The 20,054-nt window shown below is 45.2% G+C and overlaps 1 protein-coding gene across 1 annotated transcript; it reads right to left on the bottom strand.

Moving 5' to 3' along the window:
- Positions 1-118: 118 nt before the first annotated feature.
- LOC310869221 (AT-rich interactive domain-containing protein 1A-like) lies at positions 119-19,762 on the bottom strand (the record flags this gene model as incomplete). Its single annotated transcript, XM_083779845.1, has 12 exons — positions 19,680-19,762; positions 18,944-19,117; positions 17,464-17,770; positions 15,845-15,993; positions 15,214-15,326; positions 14,189-14,398; positions 13,854-14,061; positions 8,866-8,998; positions 6,872-7,047; positions 2,156-2,297; positions 361-479; positions 119-183 (listed from the first exon to the last, which is right to left on the bottom strand). Exons 1-12 carry the CDS (start codon positions 19,759-19,761, stop codon positions 119-121), a joined length of 1,878 nt encoding a protein of 625 aa, XP_083635971.1. The 5' UTR covers position 19,762.
- Between the last annotated feature and the right edge of the window lie 292 nt (positions 19,763-20,054).

Below are 20,054 nucleotides of genomic sequence, written 5' to 3'. Positions count from 1 at the left end.
TATGAATCTGATCTCAGGTCAGAATGGGTTAAAGCCCATGTATGGAGATCTGTCTGTGTCCATTTTATGCCCATATATGGAGATCCCAACGTGAGGCGGGGTTTCCTTGGTTGACAGTCTAACCGGCCCAATGGGGATGATCCGTCATGAACCAATCGCCAAAGAGTACAACTTTGGCCACACCTCCATCTCAGAAAACGGCACATTCAGACTGAATCATGGAGTGAAACCAAAAAAAAGTGTTATCAACTGGGCACCCTTTTAATAATAACTTTATTCAATAGGGATTTATTCAATTCATTAAACTACTGAAAAGACATGGCGTTGTTTTACAGTGAGATGTAAACGGTGGTTTCTGACCGTTGCTGCTGAGGCGGGCGGCCTGGCGAGTACATCCCCGGTTCGGCCCCAGAGGGGTGGAGGTTGGCCTGGGGGGCCCCGGGGCCCATGCTGCCTTCAGGGCCATGCCAGGATCCGCTCTGCTTGACACACACACACACACACACACACACACACACACACACACACACAGTGAGGCCAGACGTCATGGACATGGTCGACCCGGGACTCCATATTTTGGCATGATAGTCCCACAGGAGTCTATAACCCCAGCGGGGTGATTGGATGCATTTGTTACTGCTCAGTGCTGTAAACTGCCATATAATAGAGCTATTTTCCGTTTCTTCTTTCTGACTACTGGATATTGTGCAGCTAGCTACTCTTAGCTCTATCCTACACAGCACCTCTTTTGCCCCGTATCTGTACTTTAACTGCTGTCCTGCTGCTTCGGGCAACTCAATTTCCCACACGGAATCAATAAAGGTGCATCTATCGAGATCAGCTGTTTTCGCCAAATTTGGCCATTCACAGTGGCACGAGTGTGGCAGAAAGAAAGCAGAATAGGCTACAAACAAACGAGACCATACATTCTGAGATCTCTGGTATTAACCCATTAAACTTTAAACCATCTGTCATTTTAGATTTTTATTTTTTAGCCATACATATCGCAACATACGTTTTTCACGAAAACTCTTATGCTGCGTTCAAGTGGGCAGATGCAAAGATACAGTCTACCATTCATTTTCAGTGGAAGCCAGTGACATGAAGATACATGCTGCAAAAGCTACAGATACCAAAAGGTTGAGCTAGTTTCAACTTCAGCTACAAAGATGCAAAGCTACAAATATGCTGAATAGCTTTGCATCTTTGTATCTTTGGCATCTGCCAGTGTGAACGCAGCATTAGGATTTAGAGCAAGGGTAATCATAATACCAAGCTCACCGCTTGCAAGCTTGCATCTGCTAGTTTTGAACATTTTAGAAAAGTCTTGATCTTTTTTATTTTAAACAAATCTTCGCTTCTGGGGGTCCCTGGCACAAAACATTCACAGATGGGGGTAAACAGCCAAGGCATATCATTTTAGGGGTCCTTGGCACGAACAAGTTTAAGCACTAGCGACTTAGAAGGCATTTGTAGAATGGGCCTCAGGTCTTCAGGGTGAATTGAAAAATAGCAGATCTACAAGCTCATATCGCGCCACCGAGTGGCGTGATACGAGCTTGTAGGTCTGCTATTTTCTTTAAATCGAAGAGCGACTGACATTTTTAGAATCTGATCTCAGGTCAGAATGGGTTAATCAGACCAGTGTGTGTCCAGTGGAAAACCTCGTATGAATCTGATCTCAGGTCAGAATGGGTTAAAAGGTGAGTAAAAACACAGACGGCAATTCTGGCAGTCTGGGCTGTTTCGTTGAAATATTCTCTGCACAGAGTCTGCAGTGAATGAGTTAAAGGTAATCACTCTACAACAGTCCTACATGGGGACACCGTGGTCACTCGTTAAGGTAATCACTCTACAACAGTCCTACATGGGGACACCGTGGTCCACTCGTTAAGGTAATCACTCTACAACAGTCCCACATGGGGACACCGTGGTCCACTCGTTAAGGTAATCACTCTACAACAGTCCCACATGGGGACACCGTGGTCCACTCGTTAAGGTAATCACTCTACAACAGTCCCACATGGGGACACCGTGGGTCCACTCGTTAAGGTAATCACTCTACAACAGTCCCACATGGGGACACCGTGGTCCACTCGTTAAGGTAATCACTCTATAACAGTCCTACATGGGGACACCGTGGTCCACTCGTTACCTGCGGTCGTATCCGGGTCCGTAGGGGTACTGCTGTCTCTGACCCAGCTGCATGGTGGCCATGGGGCCCGGCGGCCCTCTGGTGTACTGCTCCCCCATCCCGCTGTTGGGACCCGGGCCTGGAGACATGAACTGCTCCCCGGCTTTAGAAGAAGAAAAAAAAGCAGGAGAGAAATGACAAACAAAAGGACAATATTAGCATTTGTCAATCTCTAATTTGGCATTGGCGACTAGCAGACATGGCAAACTGCTATCGTCTCTCTTGGGTGGAAACCTTGCATGTCCAAAACTGTTACGTTTTTCAGGATTCAAATTCAAAAGCATCAAAAAGTATCCCACGATTTTGCAACCCATTTTTTCACCCAGTGTCAAAGCTGTCCAAGCTGCTTCTTTCCACCTGCCAGGGGGGAGTTTCCCCGGTTGGACGTAGCGCGTGGAAGGAACACGTTATTCTGGTTGGACGTAGCGCGTGGAAGGAACACGTTATTCCGACCAGTTCCATTCCTCTCCATCAGGCACCCCAGCTGGCCAGGGGAGGTCGTTTAGAGACGGGATTGAACCAGTTACTTTGGATGCTTTCGTGTGATGCTGTAGTATGATCAAGCAGGGCATTCAAATTTACCAAGAAGTGAAACACAAAAAGGAGATGGAATGGTTTGATTTACACATTCAAAACACGTAGGCCACTCGACTGCACACTGGCAGTTTACAATAAAAAGATAACTGAATTACAGTGCAGGATCCATGCTAAAAATGCGGTGCGCACACACACACAGTCACACACACACAGTCACACACACACACACACACACACACACACACACACACACACACACACACACACACACACACACACACACACACACACACACACACACACACACACACACACTTTATTTGAGTCCACATTTATAAAAATACATTATCAAGGGCACAAATATTTTTCAGTTGCTTTTGATATCCCACGCATTCGAAACATCATGTGTCTCAGTGCTTGAGTCCAAACAAGCCCTACATGTACAGAACATAGGCAACACATTAACTTATTCACAGCCAACATTGGTCACTTCAGTCTGTCATATTACCGAAAGTAAAGCATGGGTACAAAAAGCACCTTCTCCTCCAAATAGACAGACTGTACAGTATGTTGCAAGTTGCTTTGCTTCACACTTGGACAACCCCATAATCCTCAAGCCTCTGACCACCAGCCTGTGGACATTGCCCAGGCTGCCAAATATAAAAACAATGAGCTGACACGTATAGCCAGTTGTATAATGGCCTGTACTAATGGTTATTAGTAAGGAAAGCTTCCTCTAAACTTGAATCAAAAGCACAAGACAACTTCAATAGAAAAACCTCTCTGCTGTTCACACTGACACACTCGCACACACAGTCGATCTTGAAAAGTTAACTGACAATTTTACATACGAGGATTCTACTCCACAGAGACATTATATCAACACCTTACACAGTACATATGGATATAACGCACACAGCACCTCACAACGTGCTATGATTAATGTACATACTTTGATATTGTTCTTTATCGTCTTCCTACTACTGTTGCTATTCTTATTATATTACAGATGTCTTTGTTATTGCTGCTACAATGCCATGAAACCAAAAACAAATAACCATAACCAAATAATCTTGTGGACTTCTTGCATATACTGTAAGGTTACAAACATATGGCAGTAGAAAGCGTGTAGTGTCCATTGAGTAATCCATCTATGGAGGGTACACGACTGTTCTTCTAGTACAGAGTTGTTCCTCCACCATGTCCTTGTTCTTCCTCTGATTGGCTCTGATCAAATTCCGTCTGACATGTCCCGCCCTGAGCTCTGATTTCAAGGTAGTCTGGCTACGTGGAAGCAGCACCCACCAGGCTGAGGATAGCCATTGGTTCCATTAACCCATTCTGACCTGAGATCAGATTCATACGAGGTTTCCGCCGGACACACACTGGTCTGATGAACCCATTCTGACCTGAGATCAGATTCTAAAAATGTCAGTCGCTTTTCGATTTTTCAAAAATAGCAGACCTACAAGCTCGTATCGCGCCACTCGGTGGCGCGATATGAGCTTGTAGATCTGCTATTTTTAAATAGCTAAAGCATAACATGATGCTGACACTCCCGTTTATCTCTAAAGTTCTGGAAAAAGTCGTCTGTAAACAACTTTTACAGTTTCTTAATAACAATAATATTTTTGATAAGTTTCAGTCTGGTTTCCGTCAGAAACACAGTACGGAAACCGCTCTTCTTAAAGTTTCTAGTGATATTCTTATGAAAGCCGATGCCGGTGAGTGCTCGGTGCTGCTCTTACTTGATTTAAGTGCTGCTTTTGATACAATTGACCACTCCATCCTTCTTGACAGGCTCAAACAGTGGGTAGGTCTAAGTGGTTTGGCCTTGGAATGGTTCTCGTCCTATCTATCAGATAGAAGTGTGTCTGTCGCTGTCGACAGCTATGTCTCCTCCTCAGCTCCTCTGACCTGTGGGGTCCCCCAGGGCTCCATCTTAGGTCCAATCCTGTTCTCCCTTTATATGCTACCACTTGGTGCGCTTATAAATAGTTTTGAAGGTGTATCTTATCATTGTTACGCCGATGATACACAACTTTATTTTTCCTTTAAGCAAAATGACATAAACAAACTCAATATCCTGCGTGATTGCTTAGCTGCAATAAATAACTGGATGGCACTTAATTTTCTTCAGCTGAATGCTAATAAAACAGAGATCCTCGTTATTGGCCCCGAAAACGTCAGAAACGCAATCCGGCTTGTCTTGGGCCCACTGGCCTCCAACATGACTGACACTGCCAAAAATCTGGGTGTCTTTTTCGACAGACACATGAACTTCGAGTCCCACATAAAGAAGGTCACCCAATCATGTTTTTATCACTTAAGGAATATATCAAAAATCAAACCCATCCTCACTTCTCAAGATCTGGAAAAAATTATTCATGCTTTTGTTTCATCCCGTCTCGACTATTGTAATGGACTGTACACTACCCTTAACTGTTCCTCTATTTACAAACTACAATTAGTACAAAATACAGCCGCTAGAATACTCACTAATACAAACCGCAGAGCACACATAACACCGGTACTGGCTGAACTACACTGGCTCCCGATCAAATCTAGAATCGATTTTAAAATCCTTTTAACAACATATAAAGCACTACATGGCCTAGCCCCAGTTTATCTTACAGATTTATTGGTGGCAAAACCAAATGTTAGACCCCTCAGGTCCTCTGACAAAGGCCTCCTGAATATTCCGGTGACAAAATTTAAAACTAAGGGGGAACGGTCCTTTGCAGTGGTTGCTCCCACACTGTGGAACGCCCTACCCCTATCAATTAAAACTGCAGAGTCTGTTGAAGGTTTCAAGTCCAAATTAAAAACTCATTTATTTAGGTTACATTTTATCTTGTAAACGTTTACTTTTAGTCTCACTATTACTGTTGTCAATTTATGTTTCTGCTCTTACTCTGTGTTGTTTGCTCCTTTGTGCCTGTTTTAACTTGATTGTTTATATTGTTGTTTTTACTGTACAGCACTTTGTAACTTTGTTTTGAAAAGTGCTCTATAAATAAAATTTACTTACTTACTTACTTACACCAAAATGGGTGCCCGTTCAGAATGGGTTAACACATCCCCTCCCGTTACCATAGACGGCGATCTGAACCGGACGGAAGTACAAATCGGCCATTTCAGATAGCCCCTCCTATGCCCAGCTTTGAGTGTTTGTGTGAACACAAACATTGGCTGATGATTGGTTGATCAACCCAAAGCGATGATTTGATTGGCTGAGCACAGTACATATTGAAGATAAAAGTGAGGGCAGAAAAGTGATTGGCCGAATGACATTTGTGATGATTTGATTGGCTGAGAACGGAATGTGATGTATGATGATAAGAGCACCTCTCACGTCACACAAGTGTGATTTTTGTCTCCACCAGGCCGAAGGCGTGGGGAGAGAGTATGTTTTGCACTCCGTCCGTGTCCGTCCGTCCGTCCGTCCGTCTGTTACCAGCTAATCTCCTGCACCGTTAACCCGGTCGATGCCACATTTTGCACACACTCCCTGAATGCCAACGATGAACCTCTGCCCCAAATTTTCCAGAACAGCCTGTTATTGTACCACCAGGAGGCCGACATTTGTAAAACACATTATTTGATATTACTCCTGCAGATTCTGTCCAAAAATCCCGCAAATCGTTACACAATATCTCTATAGTCATGTGTTCAAGACGGATCTGTCCGATATTTCAGATTCCATTCTAATTTGCTAACATTGGCTTTCAAAGTTTTCAGGATTGGCTCGTTTTGAACAAAAAGCCTCAAATCATGAACGCAGCATGCAATTTACGTGAAATCTTTCACAGACTTTCCTACTAGGCTGAGGAATATATCCCATCCATTTCACATTGGCCTGTTATAGTGCCACCAACAGGTTGATTTTTGCAACAACAAAATGCCTCAAATCATCCATTTGCCATCCAAGGCGTAAAAATAAATGGCACCCTTTTCACATTGGCCTATTATAGGGCCACCAGGAGGCCACAACCTGACCTGGCCTGGTGGAGACCTGTGCCCCGAGGGCCACTTTTTCTAGTTTGTAATGCTTGACAGCAGAATCGATGACACAGCCCACAGAAGCAACATCTTTTTTTTGTGTCTTATTCATTGTCGTGTTGTTGTTTTTTTGCTCACCTTTCCTCATGCCACCGAAGGGGTCCTTGCTGGGCTCGTAGGGCCCCATGCGACCCATCATGTCGGGACCCCCCATCCCGGGCTGAAAGCCCTGGGAGTTGGGGGTCATGGCGTTCCTCCGGGGGAACGCGGGGTCTCCGCCGTCCGCGAAGGGGTCCTGCAGATTCACATTACTCCTAGACCGCCACAACACACGACACGCATTGGTTACAACACTTGACCTGTAATAGGTGGTTCCATTTACAGTAATCATGTTCTTTCTCATCTTGTTGTGTTTAAATCTTTATAATTGCTAGTGTCCATGATTTTTGGGCATGTTGAATAATAACTACTACTCATTCAAAGCGGGAATGCATCTGTGCCATTTTTTATTTTAGATTAGGTGGCTATTCAAAATTAGGAGATATACAAGCTCAATGCAAGCTTATACATCTGCTATTTTTTTATTTTGTTATCTTGAAAGTATTGGAACATAAGAATACCGGAAGACTCGACCCGGTGCTTGCCCGTTTTTCCTCCCGGAATTGTCACCAGTGAGGGGGATAACTTTGTAATATGCTATTGGCTGTTTGTATTCTTTTTGTAAAAATATAAAAAGATACTCCTGTAGAAAGGCTATATTATTTTACTTATATTGACCCTATAAACAATTTAGTATTATTTAGTATATGTAAGGTTTTGCACACTCAAATGGTACCTCGTCAGATAATCCCCACATATCCTACAATAACTTCTGTGAACAGACTTCAATGTAGTAGATTTTCATAAATTATATTTGTACTTAGGCTGTCTGCTGTCATGAAAGTTTATAGTTAGAGAAATTCAAAGTCCAGCCGTCTGCTGTCCAGCCTCTCCCACCCCTCACATTGGGGAAAATTCTGGGAGGAAAACAGAAACGGGGCGAGTCTTCTTGTTACCGAACATAACACCATCTTCTCATCTGCAGCCGATTACACTTTAATTTGGGGGTTCTTGACATGAAAAAAGTTTGAGAAAAGCCGTTCTATAGCAATGATTACTATCAGACTATATAGAGGAATTTAACACTTGAGCAGTGAGCATGAGCAGTTAAATCCCCTTTTCATTCCGAATAGAAGTTCAATCCTATTACACGTTGTCATGTTAACACCTACCAAAACTTAAATCCGAATGATAATGCTCGATGCGATCTAAAAACCATTCCGATGTCAATGGCCGGATTATTCTAATGTTCAATGCGATTGAAAGAAAATTGGACTCATGTATACACTGCTTCGGATGTAAATTCATTCTGGTCTTTCTGAGCATGCTCCAAGGCGCTCATATCCAAGGCGCACCGAGGAGTTTGCACGAGGAGCACGAGGAGCGCGTTATTTCGTGCATTTTGCAGATCCGAAATCCACAAAAAATACGTGGAGCAGCAGCAGATGACGATACCCCTGATCTATGTGTGTGTGTGTTCAACGGTCTCTCTCTCACACTCAAACTCTCTCTCTCTCTCTCTCTCTCTCTCAAAAATAACGAGCGACCCGATACAATAATAATCAGTGTGTTGCGTGCCCTGGCCATGCTGTAGATAATAAAGTACACATAAAAACGAGATGATCACCTTCCCAGCGGAGAAGGGGAGCCGCAGCAGGTGGGGAAAAAAAGACGGTAAACATATGTACGCCCCTATCCAAGCAGCAGCCTCAAAACTACTGCGGAATGAAATTATGGGATTTCAAAGTGTCGTCTTTCGTCTGTAATATGTTTGTATTGTTGAGACAGTCACAATGAATTAACTGTCTATATTTTATGTGTCCAGCAGATGGCGTAGCTTCACGTGAATTAACATATATCATGTCTTATATCACATGCATGTAAACAATCATTCGGAATGACCATTTCCCATGGAAACGCGCAGCAAAAAACATTACTTCTGAAGTATTTTATTCGGAAGTATTCATTCAGAATGATCACCCTGCATATAAACGCGGCCCATGTCTATATTATGGTTATTGTGGGGGTGGTACCTGGCGCCGGGCATGGGGGGCATCTGGCTGAGAGGCGTGGAGGCCGGGGTGGGTGGCTTCAGGTCTCCCCCCTCGGCCATGGAGCTACTGGTGGACTGAGGAGTCTGGGGGCCTTGGAGGGACCCCGAACCGGCTGGAGAAAAAACACACACACACACACACACACACACACACACACACACACACACACACACACACACACACACACACACACACACACACACACACACACACACACACACACACACACACACACACACACACACACACACACACACACACACACACACACACAATTTAGAAACCATGGGCGGGAGAATAAAAGGACGGATGAAAAAGAAAATTAGAGAACAAAAATCCATCGTTCAAAGAATCATCTGTCTGGCAAAAACCTTGTAACTCCAACTCTCCATATCAGAGCATTTTATGTTTGTTTTTTGTGTGTGTTAAACTGTAAGCGAATGCCGTACTTTGTCATAAAAAGCAGGAAAGATTTACAAGCTGAAGTACTGTATGTGTGGCTTTTATGAATACTAAACAAATGAAAAGACATTGGAAAAGAACCTGGGTTCTTTTTTTCTCCCCACATTGCCTGAAAAGGTTTTTGGAACATACAAGGTTTCCTCCCGACAGCTACGAAAGAAATGCAACACAGAGTGTTTTCCCACGCTCCAGGGGAGCTCACGGAAAGGTCCACACAGAGGCGAGATAGCCATGGAGTTGGATAGGCCCTGAGTGAACACCACTGAGGGCTTGCTGCTGTCGGGAAGAAACCTCAGATCTCCATTTTTAAAAAAATGTCATGTTTTTTTTCCGTAAACCAGCGCCCTACTTCATTAGAGCGCTGCACAAAAGTAGTGAAAATTGCAGATGCTTGTCATCTATCAGCTATTTTCACTATTTTATATAAAAAAACTAAAAGAAAAGGATCGGTTTTGGACATGCAAGCTTTCCAACCCAGTCTCTTGGAATAAACCCACGCTGGCTTTTTGGCATTCCAAAAAAAAAAGAAAAAAAGAAAGAAAAAAAAACATTAAGACATTCCGGCACGCTGAGCACAGTTGTGTGTGTGTGTGTGTGTGTGTGTGTGTGTGTGTGTGTGTGTGTGTGTGTGTGTGTGTGTGTGTGTGTGTGTGTGTGTGTGTGTGTGTGTGTGTGTGTGTGTGTGTGTGTGTGTGTGTGTGTCGCCTGTATCGGCTTTTCAGCAGCACAGCCAGCCAGCGTGGAATCCTTCAGCTCAACACAGCAGCATGCCAAACTGACACCCCTCCACCCTCACCCCACCCAATTCCTCTTACCCCACACCACCACTCCACCCCTCGCCCATACCCCCACCACCAGCTCTAGAGTCACTGGGAAGACAATGATCTCTAAACATCCTGGGCTGTGACAGGATTACACAGAGAGAGAGAGAGAGAGAGAGAGAGAGGGTATTGGGAGAGAGAGAAAGATTTGGTGTGTGTGTGTGTGTGTGTGTGTGCGTGCCTCATCCTTTAACCTGGGACTCAGGAGTTAGTCAGTCACTACTATTAGCACGTTAGCGACGCCATCGGGTTGCCACGGCAACGTGACACACGGCAGCGGGTTCACATGACTCACCAGTTCCATTCATTAAAAACTGGCACACACACACGCTGCCGGGGGGTCACGGCAAGGTCACACTTATTCACATCACCCACTCTCGACACACACACACACAGTCCCCCCCCCCCTCATCCTGCTCCCTTTGGGCAGGGATTTCCCTCAAATACAGATGAAGAGAGAGGGGGGAGGATGGAGCACGCACGCACGCACGCACGCACACACACACACACACACACACACACAGGCCTCTCTTCCTGCACATCCATCATTTTCTGGCTCAGCTCTAATCTCCAGGGAGCGTTGCCGTATGTTTGTAGCCCAGGGCCACACATCACACACCAGCCACATCCAACCATCCACCCACCAACCCATCCTCTCACACACACAAACACACACACACACACACACTAAAACTATGACGTTTTTTTTTTTGTCAACTACATTTTTTCACAAAAAATATACTAAAAGGTGCAATTCTGGGGAATTGCAAGTGTACTTGTCATGCATTTATTCTTGTGTTAATTATTTTTAATGTGGGAAGGCATTTTCACACTTGTAATTCATGGGTTTATACTAGAAAGTTCAGTTCTTGATTAATTCTGTCCTGCCATTTATATTATATATCGACATCATATTTGATGTCACTGATTGGACATTATGTTGCTGACAGAATTTTCTTTTTATGGTTACAGAAAAGTTTAAAAAAGAAACATCCATTGAACTCAATGAACAAAAAAAGGTCAACGAAAAAGGACTTAGAACAATAGTGTGTTGCATACAGCAACCACACTAATAAAAGAAAAGCTAAGCTATGATGACAGGAACTACGGGTTACATATATTTTGTCATCAAATAAAAGTTAGACTAAAACGTGCCTGCGGTGGATGTCATGCTCCGGAAATATTTTTACATACATTTGACAAATATATATTTCCCAAACATTTTCCACATGGACCGCCTGCAATTAATTAACATTGGTTGAGAAACAAGTATCGTTAAATGGTAAATGGCGCATTATATAGCTCAATTATGTGCCTTAAAATGTGCATTACATTAACCCAATCGCACACACATAATACACCGACAGCGGAGGAGGAAACCATGCAAGGCACCAACCTACACATCGTGAGCAATAGGGGTTCAGAGTCTTGCTCAAGGACACAGCACTAACTCTGGGGGAGCCCGGGATAGAACTAGGAGGAACCTTCCGGATTAGGGCTTTCACGATTACATATTTAAGCCACACAATTAACGAGCTTTGAACATTGGAACTTTGATATGAATCAAAAATGTTATTTCAGATTGCCTTTAAGGCTTCGTAATAATATTTTATACTGGAAAGAATTGCAGAAAAAGCTGATCTACAAGCTTAGTTACAATGCTTCACAAGCTTCTACAAGTTTACTTCCTGCAGTTGTTTTTGACGATTATGCACAAATAATTGCGATCATCTCAAATATCTGCGATTAGACGATTATGTAATAACTGTGACAGGCCTACTCAGGAAGCTTGGTTATTACCACGTAAACCAAGCCTAACCCTTCCTCAGATGACCCCCCCCCCCCCACCCCCCCGTATCGCTATCAGAGAATCTGGGTCTGAGGCCAGAGCACGAGACCTGCAGGCTGCTTGCTGGCATCAAAGCCAAGCAGCCGGTGATATGAGGCTCCAAAACAAACATCCCCTCCGGAGGAGAGTCACAACCAGCCCCTCAGGAATCTCTTCCCCCCCCCCCCCACCCCTGACACACTGACACACACTCCCAGCTGACACGACGACGACAAACTTGTGGCCCGGCTGCGTTGCGTTGAATGTTTGCCTCGTGATCCAACATTTCATACGATCAACAACACTGATGTGTGTCGTCTCTGTCGGGTAGAAACCTCACCAAAACTGTCCTAAAACTGTTGCTTTTCAGGATTCAAAAGTAGCAGATCCACAAGCTCGAAATGCAGCAAACTCCAAAACAACTCCCCCAGTGTTGCAACTCGCACACTGATGAGCATACCCCCAGATTCAACAACAGTGTTTTGCTCTGGTTAAGATTGGCCCCCTATTAACTTACTATTGGTCAAATAATTGGTTTAAACAAAAACAAGAACATCTCCATGAATTCAAGGCTTCATGGGGTGAGTTGATAGGAAAACATATTATTGGGTGAAGTTCCCTAAGCCCCAATCAGCGGCTGTCCACCTCATGAACAGCTCTCAGCGGGAAAATGGGGCTGGTCAAGGTCTCAGGTTCCAACTCCGATATGTTAGATTTTCCCTCCTGGACCCCCCTGGGGTTTAAGAGGTTAGAAAATTAAATAAATGAAATACCATGACTTGTGTGACTACTGACTAGTGTTTTGCCAATAATCTGGGGGGCCACCTTCAACATTGACAGGGCCCACATGTTGGGAGACCTGCCGATTTATTGCTAAATGTTGCGCCCACGAGCCAAAACAGCTGTGATTTAAGGGGGATGGCGGCTCATACTGTACATGAAGATGACAAACCGGCGACGGGAGATTGCCTTTTAACATCACAATTAATAGGATACGATAAAATACGCAGGTTTATAGGCACATTATATGGGGCAGAGAGAGAGGGAGAGCGGGGGAGGTTGATGGAAGCACGCGGCAGCACCCATGGGAGACAGACATGGACCGAAACGCTGAAATATATACTTTATTCATTCTGTTCGAATTGGATGTGTAAGGCAGGGGTTTTCTCAAGGTTTTTTTTGGCTGGGGAAGGTACCCCCGGAAATGCTTTGGCCATGTATCGCACTTTGCTTGTAGATAGACTATTTTCACTACTTCCTAAACATTCGTTTTCTAATTCATGGGATTTTAGATCTTTCTTTTATTTATTCATGACATTACAAAAATCATTGAGTTTTGCTTTTCTGAAAATGTTTTGACATAATAATAATACTTAAAATGTAAAAAAATTTAATAAAGGGACTAGGCATGTAACAATTCACTCAACTCACGATACGATTTTTCACGATAATAGCGTCTGGATTAATATCGATATTATCGATATACGATATATCGTTACATGCCTAAAAGAGACCCATAAAAACGTGTCCGAGCCAGTGGTTGGAAACCACTAAACCAGTGCTCTAATAATGTAAGGCAGAAATGTACTGGCAGCAAAATAATATATAATAATCACACCCGTGTGAACTGAGCGGTGCAGGCTGCTCAACAACACCGCTGGCTGGCTGCAGTTATAGTTATAGTGCTCAGTGTGAATGGCCGTCTAGGCTGCTCAACAGTGCCAGTTGAAGGTATATTGCAGCTGTTCGTACTCCAGATAGACATACATACATAGAGACATACACACGCGGACAGTCATTGAGTGGTTAAGCACAAATAAAAACATAATAAAAATAAAATCCACTTTGACGCTCACCTGGGCTTGGAGGCTGGACCTTGGGCTGGCTCTTCTTGTTGGCGTCTGTGTTGAAGAAGTCGGGGGGCGGGTCCTCGCCCCGTTCGATCTTGCACTCGAAGGCGTACAGACACTGGATGTACTGCTTCTTTAGGGAGCTGGCGGCGCTGCTGGACGTGCCCACGTTCAGGTTGGTGGACAGCTCTCTCCACTTCTTATTCTTATTCACCTGGTGGGGAAGGGAGGATGAAATACTATGTATTTGCCACCCACGGTCGCACAAAAGCGTACACAAATTCACACCATGACGCAAAATGAGTTTTTGTCTCCCCCCCCCACACACAGTGCCCACAGACCTGCGTGAGGCCGCCGATTTCTTTGACGGACACGTAGAGCCTGAAGAGGTCGAGGGGCTTGCGGCCCACGGCCGGCAGGTTGGTCATGCCCATGGCCTTGTCCTCGGCGAAGGACAGGTAGCGGTCCACCCACATCTTCCTCTCTGGCTCCGGACCCAGCTCATACAGACGAGTGATCTTCTCGTTGGTGGTGGTGGACGAGCTCGACTTCTGCCGGGGGAGGGAAGGGGAGGGGAGGGGGGGTTAGAGCAGCGGTTCTCAAACTGACTGATGTCTTTCCATCAACGCTGTTATCTACAGTACAAAGCCATGGTACAGTAACCACGAAAAGAAATATTATAATTGGCCGATATTGGGTTTTAAAAGTGTTTCAACTGGCCACTGCCAAATGAGATATCAGCAAATAAGTGATATCACACTAATTGTAAATATGTTCTTGAGGTAATTGTTTATCCCCCAAAATCATGAAGGCTACTTTGACCTTTGAGATTCAGAAATAAGTCAGTGTGTCCAAAAACATAATTACTGCGCTTTGGCTTTGTAGGGCAGTAGGTACTTTCTTGTGCTCAGTGATCTGGTATTAACTGCTGTGTAACTGTCTTTGGACAATAATCAACCAATACAGGTCTTCCAATAGTCTCTGTGCATGACGGTAGTTGCATCTTTTCCAGGAAGGTGGATTTCCCATTTCCTGTTCCGGCGTCAACTTTCTCATAGCTCCATTTTGATTGGTTCAGCAGCAGAACGGGAAAACACATGTGAAGGCGTCGTGTTGTTCCCGGTTCAAATCTGCTGCCGAGCCGATCGAATGCAGCTATGAGATACTGACTCTGGAACAAGGAAGCGGAAATGCCAACGTATGGGAAAGATAACTTTTCAAAGGACGGCCATAACTCTGAGAGTCTACAAATGGTTCCAAAGTTACAGACATGGAAGAGTCCATTTGGAACGACCCCACTTTGAGAACCATTGTACTAGTAATATATCAACCCTTCAAACAAGTTCCTAAGTTTTTTTCACTGTACCTTTTTTGGCGGTACGGGTTTGGCTTCAGGTTTGGGAGGGCCGTCCACCTTGTTGTTCATCTTCTGTGAGGGGGCCATCTTGTCCATGCCGAACTCTGGACTGGGGGCCATGCCTGCCAGAGAAGGTAGAGAGCAAAGAGAGGCGGGGGTTAAACGTGCACAATTTAGGCATGTAGCAGACGCTCTTACAGTAAGCAAGAACACCACATGGTAATACATCAAATGCATAGACATAGTCACCAAGGATCATAACTAAATTAAGAACCATTTATCCATTGCAGACACCTGCAAGGTTGTTGAGGGTTGAGGCTAAGGCAAGTGCTACGGGCTAAGGTGGAGTCTGAGTTTTGTGCACAACATCACCATAAGGGGCGCTGTAACTAAGTCTTGCTGTGGCAATAGGTCCATAGGGCAGGAACCCATCTCCTGTTTCTGTAGTGTGAGACAGCTTGATGTACAACTGCACCCCCTGGACATGATGTACAAGTACACTCCCTGGACATGACGTTAGCATGTCACAGGGAGGCATTGGATCTCATTTTCCTCTGCCGAGAATCGAACCCCGACATGCCAGTCTCAGTAGCGGACACTCCAGCCACAGCGCCACTAGGCTGGTTGTGCTGCAACTCACCTTGGGTGTTATTTGGTATGTTAGCTCCCATGGGGAAGGGTCCGGGCCCGGGTGCTCCCTGGTTCATCATGCCCTGCATGCTGTTCATGCCCGGCCCGTACGGAGAGCCTGGTCCCATCCCATGGGACATGTTGGGGTAGCCCGGCGGCCTGGACACAGCACAAAACAAACCAACCATCAACACAGTGACGATAGGGCTTTCACTCCATATGGCACATTCACAAGATCACTCGAGAATGTCAATATTGCGCATCCGTAGTACAGTGGTGGGGTCAAAGTGGAGTCTGGACGGCGGGGTCCGCGAGGGGGTCCCCAGCTAAATTATTGATTTAGTCAACAATTACAAACTAGACTAACATGTCTGGGAAGGACTAGTGGAGAAGAAATCCAGCTAAAAGACAAGTCATTGACTCGTAAAAGGTCCAACTCCGAAGAGTGTACAAATGGAGTTAACAAAACAAAAGAGTGAAGGGGTTCTGTTACAGTAGTGTTCACGATACACTACTGTAAATATCTTCACCGAACACAGCTGATCTACAAGGCCACGATGTGTGGCGGCGTAGTGCTATTTTCGCAAAATGCCCCAATGCCCACAACACACAACTAGGTTCAACAAACAGGAGATATACATTTGTGTTGGCATTAAAAACAAAAAAACGGAGGTGTGTGGAAATTAGTTTCCAATTTCTCCCCATTTAGTTTTTTGCCATTTTTAAAGGCTTCTGTCGTGTTCTGTTCACTGGCCACACAGCTTAAAGATTCCACACAGGGAGGATGAGTCCTGTCCGTTTCCACACACTGCCAAGCACAAGCTTGGCTTGCCAAGCACAAGCTTGGCTTCCAAATCCATGTGAGTCACTCGTCTAAAGAGCTTGTTTTTCTCTCCATCGCTCTTCTTTAACACATCTCTCCCTCTCTCTAGTTTTACACTTTCAATATCCCCCAGTCAGTAATGTGTTGCGCGTTCGGGCGACAAAACAGACCATGACGCAGCCTGCCTACGCGAGGCAGACCAGCATTTCACTCACACTCACACACACACACACACACGAAAGGAGAACTGTCCAGACTCCAGAGAGTCTTAACTCCGTTCTGTGAGCGACCGTGGGTGAATGACCCTTGACGCGTAACAGCTCCCCAGTGTCTCGTTGAGACCCTGACAGAGCTGGCTGGGACAGAGCTGGCTAGGCATCCTAAACGGACCCGGTTCCAAAGTTATCGGCACCCAGAAATCAATGAGGTTTGGGGCCTACCGATACCGTTATGGAGTCTAGCGGGTCCGTGAGGTGACGTCATGCGTCCAGTAGGGATGGGGGGGGGGGGCTCTATTAAGGGTCTATTTGGTTTCATTTTACACACTCAAGAGTTAAAGTATTGTTAAACATCTATATTACTTAATTTACAAGAAGTCTACAACGTTTGCCTGTTATCACTCCTATGGTACCAATATCAATAGTGTGGAATTGTGGACAAAATCTTATCCAACGACAACAAAATAGTTGTATAGGTTTTGGGTCAGAGAGACTAAATCTCATCAAATGGTGGTCTGTGGCTCAAATGCAGAATAAATAATGGAGCTTGATATGAAGAGTTGAAAACCAGTGCTTTACACAACCCACCTGGTGTGTATGGAGTTGGAGGGTCCGTGGTGCATGGGGGGGCCTCCTTCCTTCCGGTTCATGCCCGGAGGCGGCATCATGCCCGACGCCACCTGCGGCGGCATGCCCGCCATGTTGGGTCCCATGCCGGGGCCGAAGGGCCGCGGGGCCATCTGCCCGGGGCCCATCCTGCCGGGGGGCATGCCCCCGTACGGAGCCCCGCCCCCGCCCTGACCAGGCATCCCGGGGTTCATGGAGCCCGCCATGCCCGGCCCGCCGCTGTAGTTGGCGTTGGGCATGCCACTGTAGCCCGGCTGCCTGGGGTAACCTGTGGGGCGAGGTGGAGATACGGAGAAACACTTTAAGACCAGGGCTTCTTCCCCACGTGTTTCCAGGCCTTAGCTCTTAGCTCTTAGTTCTCAACCTGTGGGTCGGTCCCACATGATTTTAGGGGGGTCCCCAGATGACAGTGAAGTTATACTTTAACCCATTCAGGCCGGACGTCGACATTTTATTTCTAAATCATGACAATTTTGGCAGGAAAAATTGTCAAATGAATTTTCATTCACACATCTACAGAGGTGTTGTGAGCTTGTAGATGTGCTATTTTCACATTTTCTGTGTAACCGAGTCAAACAAAATGTAATTTGTTTATTGGCATTTTCAGGTTTACAAAAAAAGACTTGAAAGTGATCAAAACAGTAGATTGTGACACACAAAACGATGTTGGGAAACATCAAATCGCACTTAAATCACATATTCCGTTTAAAAGTGGCAGATGAATCAAATCATAGCGGGTCTGCATTATCATCAGCCTATTTTTGTTTCTCAAAACTCAATTTGGTGTAGAAAGAAAGTAAACTAAGTAATGTCACAGTCGCTACAACACCACAACTTCAGCACTCCGGCTCTAAATTTACCTACAGTGCGCACTTCCTATTCTGACAAGCATCCTCGTGAGGCTGGGTTTTGTCTGGTACCGCCATGTTGTTTGGCTCTGACGACTATTAGCGCTGACTGTCTTCAAAGCCTGCAACGCTCACCCCTCGACTTCGACTTCAAAGTGAAACTCTTTCATAAATATACATAAAGAATAGGGGAAAAAGCTATCTTCAAAGCCCACTCTGAATCTGGGCTAGCAGCGAAACTCTTGCCACCGTCACAGAACAACATCTGTTAATTCATTCAAAGGCAGAAATACATTTGTATAATTTCGTACATCGACGACGAGAGCAGAGCGGAGCACACTACAAACGTCTGGTTATTTTATGGTGATGTTGTTTTGTGTTTTTCAACTCCAGTGTTATAATAAAACGAAAGGGATACTACTGTAATATTACTACTTTCCCCACCGCACAGGCTGGGGGTTCTTTCGAATCCGACACATGACGAGTCAATATCGGACATCCCTAATAATAACTTTTAGTCTTCCTGAGTAACTTCCCCAGCAGGCCAGCAGTGAGCGGTTTTCCCTCTCTACACCATGTTTCCCTTCTCTCACCTTGCGGGCCGTACTGTGCCCCTTGGGGGCCGTAGTTGCCCTGCATGGAGTTGTTCTGAGGGTAGGGACCCATCCCAGCATGCATCTGGCCTCCCGAAGACTGGCGTGGAGATAAGGCGGAGCCAGGCTGAACCGGGGACCCGTAAGGTGGCATCTGGGGGTTCCGCATGTACACTGAGGGGACCGGAGGACACAGCAATTAGACACGCATACTTGTATGAAAGAAGAAGTATGAAAGAAGACTGCATCGACGGTTTGAACCACATAAAGGCGGGACAGCACATCATTTAAAATGCTGGAAATCGGATAATTTCGGTGAACGTTCCCCTCCCAGAATAGGTACGCTACAGTTCATATTAAGGCTAAAATAAAAAGACAAGATAACCAAGTGCCCTGTCCTCTTTACTTTTTTGAATATCTGAATAGATATTTGAATAAGAACCAACGTCTGCTTGAAAGTAGCTGCCTGGAAGGGAAGGTCACTCACCCACACCTGGGAGAGTTGAACTTTGTCAACCCCACTTTCCAACAGTGGTGTAAAAAGTACTAAAATGTCTTTACTTAAGTAAAAGTACCAATATTTCAATATAGAAGTACTCCGATATAACTCCGTTATGCCCACGCTGCGTCATTTCCATCAACCAGCTGTATAAAAACCAGGAAGAGACGCCTGCTCCAGGCGCTTTGTTGCGCCTCTTGGCGCGTATGTCTGGGTGCACTCTGGGAGAGTACTCACCCCTCTCCTGACCCATGGCTGATTGGTTCATGGACGAGTGCATGCTGCCGTCTGATTGGACGCTGGGCGGCCTGGGAGGCATCTGGACACCTGTGGATGATTGCACACCAGGGAGTTGTCATTATCCGTCAAGAACAGATTCCAAACCTGATTCAATGCCATTCTGATTATGCTTGTGTTGCACCAATTGGTTCTCCAAACCTCAGTCACTAAAAATTAAGCTTCAGACCTCCAAAAAAACAAACTGATACGATGGGACGGCTCAGGGCAGAAGAATAAGGATTAAGCAAATACCAATGGAATTGGTATTTAAAATAGTCAAAGGGCTCAAAATTAACCTTTTTAATTGGTAGCACTGGTGCTACCAATTTCAAC

This window comes from Protomyctophum parallelum (genome assembly GCF_964188405.1).
Source record: "Protomyctophum parallelum genome assembly, chromosome: 1".
Lineage (NCBI taxonomy): Eukaryota > Metazoa > Chordata > Actinopteri > Myctophiformes > Myctophidae > Protomyctophum > Protomyctophum parallelum.
Note: the sequence above shows the minus strand (reverse complement) of the source record. Positions and strands in the feature narration are given on the sequence as shown.